At 45.2% G+C, this 10000-nt stretch overlaps 1 protein-coding gene across 1 annotated transcript in view; it reads right to left on the reverse strand.

The window, feature by feature from the left end:
- Positions 1 to 10000, reverse strand: part of LOC105890469 (ryanodine receptor 1-like) — a 107150-nt gene that overhangs the window by 5870 nt on the left and 91280 nt on the right. The window contains exons 75-83 of the mRNA XM_042708504.1: positions 8435 to 8539; positions 5658 to 5739; positions 3865 to 5165; positions 3373 to 3446; positions 3089 to 3263; positions 1723 to 1809; positions 1248 to 1574; positions 663 to 793; positions 358 to 400 (exon numbers count right to left, since the gene is read on the reverse strand). Coding sequence (XP_042564438.1) covers positions 358 to 400; positions 663 to 793; positions 1248 to 1574; positions 1723 to 1809; positions 3089 to 3263; positions 3373 to 3446; positions 3865 to 5165; positions 5658 to 5739; positions 8435 to 8539 — 2325 coding nt within the window. The remainder of the gene's footprint in view (positions 1 to 357; positions 401 to 662; positions 794 to 1247; positions 1575 to 1722; positions 1810 to 3088; positions 3264 to 3372; positions 3447 to 3864; positions 5166 to 5657; positions 5740 to 8434; positions 8540 to 10000) is intronic.

Raw genomic sequence — 10000 nt, forward strand, 5'->3', positions numbered from 1 at the left:
CATAACCATCACGAACATAGATATATCCATACTTATCCAGCACCTACACACACACACAAATATACACACACACATCGTAACCATCACGAACATAGATATCTCCATACTTATCCAGCACCTATACTCACACACACACACACACACACACACACACACACACACACACACACACACACGCACACATGTAATCACCATCACTATCATAAATATCTTCATACTCCAGCACCTACACATACACACACACACTCACTGACACTCACTTCATGATGGTATCACCAGAATCATATGGTATTCTACACTCACACACACACACACACACACACACACTCACACACACTCACTCAATGACAACATTACCTTCCGTTTGACAAACTTGTCCCAGTAGTTGTTAGGGAAAGACCTATGAATGTCAGAACAGTGACTCATGAGAAAGAGATGGTAGTATATAATGACATTTGTGTTTTGTGAGTGTGTGTGTGAGCTGTGTTTTGTGATGTTTGTGTTTTGTGAGTGTGTGTGTGTGTGTGCTGTGTTGGTGATGTTTGTGTTTTGTGAGTGTGTGTGTAAGCTGTGTTTTGTGATGTTTGTGTTTTGTGAGTGTGTGTGTGTGAGCTGTGCTAGTGTATGTGTGTGTGTGAGTGATGTGTGTGTGTGTGTCTTACGGTGTGTTGAGCACCAGCCTGTCCCACTGGCCTTTGATGTCATCGTCCTCTGGCTGCTCTGTGATGTAGAGACCATCAAACTCTAGCTTCCTCGCTAGCTCCTTCTCCCGCTTAAAGATCACCAGAGGGATCTACACACACACACACACACACACACACACACACACACACACACAGACACACACACACACACACACAGACACACACAGACACACACACACACACACACACACAGACACACACACACACACACACAGAGACACACACACACACACACACACAGAGAGACACACACACACACACACACACACACACACACACACACACACACACACACACACACACACACACACACACACACACACACAAAAACCCTTTTTTGTATGTTGCACATTTTTTCTGTAGGTTTACTGTCAGAATGACAATTATACCACAGTTATAGCAGTGTTATAGCCATATTATACTACAGTTACAAGTGTTATAGACATATTATACTACAGTTACAAGTGTTATAGACATATTATACTACAGTTACAACAGTGTTATAGCCCTGTTATCAGGGTTATGATTGGTGTTTGGTCTGACCTTGAGGCAGTTGTATCCGATGATGCACAGGAAGGCGATGAGGGTGTGGACGATGGCCAGGAAGGACATGGTAGGCTGCATGTAGCCGGTGCTCTCCTCCAGGTAGAAGTAGACTGGCCCTTCTTCCTCGTCCTCCTCGTCCCCGCCCAGTCCAGACCCCTCCAGCTCCTCCCCCGAGCTCTCGAACAGGCCCGAGCCTTCGAACACGCCTGAGCCTTCGAACAAGCCCGAGCCTTCGAACACGCCTGAGCCTTCGAACACGCCTGAGCCTTCGAACATGCCTGAGCCCTCCGGGTCATCACCCTCACCTCGAGGTGAGTCTGACACCTGCACACGTCATTCAGATTATACTTATAGACCTTACTGAACATACATCGATGTTTTAAAACACACACACACACACACACACACACACACACACACACACACACACACACAAAGACAGCTGGGGGTGGAGTGACACATTGAGACTGACCTTGTAGAAGAGCAGGATGAAGTTGAGAGCAAAGGAGATGAAGAGGGCCAGGAATCGCAGGTTGTAGAAGTTCCGAGAGAGGTAGTTCTGGAAGAAAGAAAAGAACACTGAAGTTTCGAGAGAGGTAGTTCTGGAGGACAGAAAAGAACACTGAAGTTCCGAGAGAGGTAGTTCTGGAGGACATAAAAAAGAACACTGAAGTTCCGAGAGAGGTAGTTCTGGAAGAAAGAAAAGAACACTGAAGTTCCGAGAGAGGTAGTTCTGGAGGACATAAAAAAGAACACTGAAGTTCCGAGAGAGGTAGTTCTGGAAGACAGAAAAAAGAACACTGAAGTTCCGAGAGAGGTAGTTCTGGAAGAAAGAAAAGAACACTGAAGTTCCGAGAGAGGTAGTTCTGGAGGACATAAAAAAGAACACTGAAGTTCCGAGAGAGGTAGTTCTGGAGGACAGAAAAGAACACTGAAGTTCCGAGAGAGGTAGTTCTGGAGGACAGAAAAGAACACTGAAGTTCCGAGAGAGGTAGTTCTGGAGGACAGAAAAAAGAACACTGAAGTTCCGAGAGAGGTAGTTCTGGAGGACAGAAAAGAACACTGAAGTTCCGAGAGAGGTAGTTCTGGAAGACAGAAAAAAGAACACTGACTGAACGAGTTCAGCTCTAGACCTGCAGTACTCCAGGAGAATCTGACTTTTCCAAAAGAAAAGTATATATATGTTTATTTATGTATATTTACTTATCAACCTTGAGATTATCTTCATAATCTTAATTTAGCGTAAAACTTTTAATCATTATTTCTGCTTCCATTATTTGTTTCCTGTGTTCTGTCATCTTCAATAATTCCATTGTGTTTCACTGTGTTTATAACTTTTTTACAATTATTATTACTATTAATAAATAACTATTACTATAATTATTACTATTAATAAATAACTATATTACTATTATTATCACTATTAATAAAAACACGATATTACTAGTATTATTACTATTAATAAATAACTATATTACTATTATTATAACTATTAATACATAACTATTCAAAGAAATATATAACTGTGATTATTGTTCACGATATACATTGTAATGGGGCTGCAAAAGCAGTCAGCCCTGCAAATGAACCCTTAGTGTTTCTCTATATTACTATTATTATTATTATTATTACTACAAAACTATTCCCTTAGTGTTTCTGTATATTACTATTATCATTATTATTATTACTATTAATACCTAACTATTCCCTAAGTATTTCTGTATATTACTATTATTATTACTATTAATACATAACTATTCCCTTAGTGTTTCTGTATATTACTGTTATTATTACTATTAATTCATAATTATTCCCTTAGTGTTGACGGAATGACCCACCATGAACTTGATCCTCTGCACGTCCAGCTCGGTCCACAGGTCAAAGCCCCCCTGCCTCCTGACCGCCTTCTCCTTCTTGGCCTTGGCCGCTTTCTCCACCTTAGGCTCCTCCTCTTCCTTCACCTCCAGTGCCTTAGTCTCCGCCTCTTTCTGGGCCTTCTCTCCATTCTCAGTGCTGGGGGGAGGAGACAGTGATGGTCAGAGGGAGGAGTTTACATGTTGAATGATTTGTGTGTGTGTGTGTGTGTGGGGGGGGGGGGGGGGTCAGGTGATCAGACACTCACTCTGCTTTCTCTGGCTCTGGGGGTGGCTCCTCAACGGCTGGGGGCTGCTCAGGCCCCGCCTCCTGCCCTGGTGCCTACCAATCAGACGCAAGGAAGAGAACATGAGTGGCACTGCAACACTAAAGGGAGGCCCTGCTTAGGCAATAGGACGTGCCAATCTAGATGCTCAATATCTCTACACACACACACACACACACACATTATTTCACATTCACAGGCACACACATGCACTCAATACACACCCAACACACCCAACACATCTCATCTTTCTCACCAACTTCCATCTTCCTCTCGGTGTTAAGTGACCCCTTTGAGTTTACAGGTCATAACGCAGAACTCTATGATTTACTACAGGTTTACTGAGAATAGGTCTGTGCTACACCTTTGCTACACACACACACACACACACACACACACACACACACACACACACACACACACACACACACACACACACACACACACATAACCCTTCCCCTCTCAGTTCCTCACCACCTTCCTCTTGGCGATGGGCGACCCCTCTGGGGTGGGTGGATCCACTGGCTCGGTGTCCCCCATGTCCCCGAGCCCTCCTGGGGTGTCTATCCCCGGGATCCTGCCCCCGTCCTTGTCCTGGCTGTCCTCCTCCTCCTCCTCCCCCCCTCCCTGGTCCATGGAGTCACTGAAGCCCCCCGCCTCGCCCGGCTCCTCGCCGCCCCCCGCCTCCCCCGGCACGTCCCCGTGCACCTCGTCCTGCGTGGGGTCCGGCATGCTGGCCAGGATTTCAGTCATGGTGATGTTCTTGGCCCCCTCCACCAGACCCCCGCCAAACAGCGTGTGCCACACCAGGATGAAGAAGCCCTTACACACGCTGAAGATGAAGAGCAGCGTGCCCATGATGAGCGTCCGCACGAACGTGGCCACCGCCACCACCATCTCCTTCAGCGTCATCTTACGCAGATGCCGGTACTGGCGACGCAGGTTCCGGAAGGTAAACATGCCCAGGAAGTTAAAGACGCTGTTGATGAAGTCGGCGAAGGCGGAGCTGGATTCTGATTGGCTGTCCTCTCCTCCTCCTTCCTCGCCTCCGCCTCCGCCCTCACCCCCGCCCTCCCCCTCGTCATCCTCCTCCCCCCGCTCCTCCTCGTCCTTCTCAGAGATCTGCGCAGCGATGTTCATCTCAAAGATTGTGTCCTCGCAGAAGTTGACGAAGAGCTCCATCTTCTCACTCTCGCCGCCCTCGTTGACCACGTCGAAGATGAACTGCCGCTTGGACTCCTTGATCTGGGGCATTTCCCACTGGCGCCGGTTCATCTCACTGATCTCAAAGTAGATGCGTTCGATCTTGCGGCTGGCGCCCATGATCTCAATGCGACCCAGGAAAGGCCGGAAGTAGTTGATCACGCTCTCGGCCTGCTCCAGGAAGTTCTTGAGCCGCACGTCGTGTGGCACGTGCTCGGACAGGTTGGTGAGCAGAACGGCGATGTTGAAGCCGATGTCCTTGGCCGGCTCCTGGAAGCGGTTGGCGAACTCCTCGAAGTTGATCATCTCGTTCTCGTCGGCCTCGGAGCAGGAGAGCAGGAACTGGATCTCGGAGGGCGTGTATTGCTTCTGGCTGTCCATGGCCTTCTGGAAGTCCTTCTTGGATATGAGGCCGCGCGGATCCGTCACGTAGTCACGGAAAGCGTCCGACGCCACGATGTCTTTCAGCTTGAGGAACATGTCGAAGAACTTGAGGATCATCTCCACGTTACTGGACGACTCCACCAACATGTCCACCATCTGACGTGCTATGGTGCCGTTCACAACGTTTCCTAAGCAACGTCAGAAAGACGGCAATCATTCAAAAGCAAAAAAGAAAATACATAGAAACAAAGAATATACTGACAATCATACAAATTGCACACGTCTTTCTGATGCCACATCGTCCATTATATTAGTACATCAGTTCCCTTCCATCAAGCAGACCTACATACAGTGATGCAAGAACCCAGGAACCGGGATAAATGTACAGCTACATACAGACAGCACACAGGTATACTGTATATTCACATTCAGGGGCTTGTAAGACGGAGGATACATATACACAGCACACAGACACACTGATAGGGGTTTATAAGATACACACACACACGCACACACACACTGATAGGGGTTTGTAAGGTACACTCACACAGACACACACACACTGATAGGGGTTTGTAAGGTACACGCACACAGACACACACACACTGATAGGGGTTTGAAGGATACACACACACACACACACACACACTACACAGGAGGTTCAGTAGAGGAAGGCTCACCCTCCAGTAGAGACAGCAGCATGACCACCATGTCCTTCTGGAGATCCAGTAGCTCCTTCAGGAGACCAATCTGACTGGAGTCCTGTACAATGCGCACACACACACACACACACACGCACACACACACGCACACACACACACACGCACACACACGCGCACGCAAACATACCCATGTACACACACACACCCCACAAAGACACACACACACAGGCACTGTACCACAATATGTGATAGATGCAAGCCCTACTGTCAGATAATAACACCTCTAAGCCTAGAACTGAAGCCGGTCATGTCGACCAGGGGACTTTCTCTGTCTGCAAGAGAGTGGCCATCATTGCACTCTGGGTAATGTAGTTCATTGAACAGTAAATGTCCATTATGTTTTCGTCTACATTTTAAACATGTGGATTTCATCCAAAATCAAGATTACATTTCTTAGATGGATTTGAACACAAACTATAATAATATGTAATCTCCTCTTAAACAATTGGAGAATCAATAAAACCCAAACCTGAAGATCAATTGACACACACACACAGACACACACACACACACACACACCCACACACGCAGGTTGTTTGTTTTAGGTGAGAGTGCGAGGGCCACACCAGTCATGGTTAGGCACAGACACACACACCGGTGTGGTTTGGCACACACACACACACACACACCAGTCGTGGTTAGGCACGTTAGACAGTTGGCACACAGGTTGTCGGTCAGGTTACAGTTTAGGTGTGTGCTGTCCCAGGGGAGGGGGGGGTTACATGCTCCGTCTAAGGCTCTCTCTCTCTCCACCTCCACCCACTATGATCTGCTCTCTCTCTCTCTCTCTCTCTCTCTCTCTCTCTCCACCCACTATGATCTGTGTGTGTGTGTGTGTGTGTGTTCTGCTCCATCTCTCTCTCTCTCTCTCTCTCTCTCTCTCTCTCTCTCTCTCTCCACCCACTATGATCTGTGTGTGTGTGTGTGTGTGTGTGTTCTGCTCCATCTCTCTCTCTCTCTCTCTCTCTCTCTCTCCACCCACTATGATCTGCTCTCTCTCTCTCTCCACCCACTATGATCTGCTCCATCTCTCTCTCTCTCTCTCTCTCCACCCACTATGATCTGCTCCATCTCTCTCTCTCTCTCTCCACCCACTATGATTTGCTCTCTCTCTCTCTCTCTCTCTCTCTCTCTCTCTCCACCTCCATCTGCAGAGTCCCCTAGCCACACAAGGACTACGGAGAAATAAGATAATTATACAGTATATTCCATTATTACAGCAGGCATCTGCTACATGCTGAGGCCCCCTTCAGACAGACTGCCACTGTACCTTGCATTTCTGATCGTTTGATTTGATCATATTTGTATGCTTTGTTATTGCTGTGAGATTTCAGCTTAAAGGACCAGCAAGTTGTCAGGACAGTTGAAACTAACCCAGATGTACACAAAGCATTCAGGTAGGAAACAGACAACTGTGAAAAACTGTTCAACTGCCATGAATTAATGCAGAAATGCAAGATACATCACATATATCGGTCTTTTAACGATTGTAAAGTGTTTTCATGTGGATTTTAACTTTAGAATTATATACTGAATGTAATATTATTTTCATAATTATATACTTTCACTGTACAAAATAGAAAAGCAGAGAGAGCCTTATATCAGAGCACTGGGAGGAAGAGGGACACACTGAAGGAAAAGCCAACCACTTCAAGAGAAGGAGAAATAGGTGAATACGTACTTTACCCTGCATAGACCACATGAAAGACAGGTTCGTTCGTAAATTAACAATGGGTTCTCAGAAAACAACACTTCAGAGGTATCAAACTTTAAACACACGAAAAAAAGTTTTTTCTTTTTTTTACTAAGAATTTACAGTAAAAAAATGTAAAAATGTAAAATAAAAATGTGATGTTTTGCTTTACCTTCAGAACAGTTGGGCAATCATTTATTTATTCAGTTCCAGACCATTACGTATCTTAGAATATCCCAGATGAAAACAGACTCAGCAAGTCATGCTGGACATTCCACTAAACTAATGTGTGTATATGTGTGTGTGTGTGTGTGTGTGTGTGTGTGTGTGTGCGTGGAGTGTGTGTGTGTGTGTGTGTGTGTGAGAGTGTGTGTGAGTGTGTGTGAGTGTGTCTGTCTGTGTGAGTGTGTGTGTGAAGGCATGCATAGGCTCAAGATGCACACAATAGTCATTAAAACGGCACAGCATGTGGACTGCCTCACTGGGAACACTGCATGAATCTCCACAGACTGCACACACTATGCATGTCCATGTGTGTGTGGGAGTGCTGGAGCTAGGTGTGTGTGTGAATGATGAGATTGGGAAGGTGTGTATGGGAGTTTGTGTATGTGTGAATGGGTGTGGATCTGTTCTTGCATGTGTGTGTGTGTGTGTGTGTGTGTGTGTGTGTGTGTGCATGTCTGTGTCTGTCTGACTGCTGTCATCATGTGTTGAGTCCCTTAGCTCCGTTGAATGAAGTGTTGTGTTGAGGTTCAGTTGTGACTAAGCGGATTATTCTACTGCTGCTGTGGACAGGAACTGGCTTAGTCATGATTGTATTCTCAGCACTGAATACAATATGAACTCAATCAAGAGCAGGGAGTATGTGCGGGGTTAGTACTACGTCTACAGCCCTCTGCCTGCCTGTGTGTGTGTGTGTGTGTGTGTGTGTGTGTGTGTGTGTGTGTGTGTGTGTGTGTGTGTATGCGTGTGTGTGTGTGTGTGTGTGTGTGTGTGTGTGTGTGTGTGTGTGTGTGTGTTGTGTATGTGTTTGCACACAGACCTGCGCCAGCTTCATCATCATGTGTGCGAAGACGTGCAGGAACCCAACGATGGCGTCCCACAGACGACTATGAGCCAGAGACTGCTGGTTACCAGTGCAGGGACCCTGAGACACACACACAACCAAAGAAGAGATTATACCCAAACACACACACACACACACACACACACACACACACACACACACATACAACCAAAGAAGAGTTTATACCCAAACACACACACACATACATAAAACCAAAGAAGAGTTCATACCCAAACACACACACACACACACACACACACACACTAGAGATGCACCGATATGGAATTTTAGGGCCGATAACCATAACCAATAATTATTATATGGCAACGACAGTACGAGCATTCTGATTGGCTAATGGGTAGTCATGCCAGCCGCGTATTGACCTCCTCGCCGGTCTGCCGGTCTGATACATCAAAAGCCATGAGGAAATTCAGAAGCAGCGAAAATGTGTTATTGAAAGTGATGATGAAGACTAGACTACTGTAGTTTGAATCACTTGTGTTTTTACTTTACTGTAAATAGGGGTTATGCGCAACATTCTTCCTCTCTAGACTCTTCTTCTGACCTTTTGCTTTTATTTATGTGAAGCACATTGTATTGTCATTGTGTATTTATGTATGTGAAGCACATTGTTGTGTATTTATGTGAAGCACATTGAATTACCACGGTGTATGAATTGTGCTATAGCTATATAAATAAAATTGCCTTGCCTTGCCTTGCCTTGCCTTCTTCTTAGAAAGCCATTTTAGCTGAACCGTTTTCTATTTATCATTGTAACTTGAAGTTAGCAAGTAATTGGTTGCTAGGCAACGCCTGAAACAAACTGGGTCGTGAGAAGACTTGAGAGCTGAACAAAACGACATGTTTTCTATTTACAATTACCATTTCTTTTCATTTACAAAATGAAAGGATCTAAAAATGCCATATAATAAACAACTTACTAACCTCGACCTCTCGGTTAGTAAGTAGTTATTATTGGTTTATTGTGGCCGATACCGATACGATAACCGATATTTTTTTTTATAAAAATAAAGGGTACAAAAGGTTTTTAGATTTACCTTTTTACAAAAGGTTTTAGATTTACCTGTTTATTTTCTCACATGTAAACACAATATATGTATGAAAGACTGTCGATAGTGACGTTGCCTAGCCGTGCAGCTCCTTCAGTTTAGTTTTCAGTATGATAGTGACAAGTTTAGTTCGTCGCCAATTCAGTGGAAAAGTAGTTGACCATACTATGTGCCTAATACGTTTCGAGTGCTTAAATCATCATTGTTTGACATGTATGTGAGGCATTGTGTGCGAATCTTATGAAAGTAAGGGTTTTCATGAAGTTACTACTGTGATGGATTGTGTATTTGGGCTACATGCGAGTGCACGTTGCTATTAGTAGCGATTAGCATGCTAAGCGGAGATTTAGTTATGTTCTGTTCTTATGTTGATTCGATGTAATAAGGATGGGTTCATCCTGTTAAGATTTCGACTGGATGAGATATGAATGAGATCCATGTTGTCTAGGGTAATGTCCACTATGATATGTAT

The sequence above is a fragment of the Clupea harengus genome, chromosome 8, assembly GCF_900700415.2.
Source record: "Clupea harengus chromosome 8, Ch_v2.0.2, whole genome shotgun sequence".
Lineage (NCBI taxonomy): Eukaryota > Metazoa > Chordata > Actinopteri > Clupeiformes > Clupeidae > Clupea > Clupea harengus.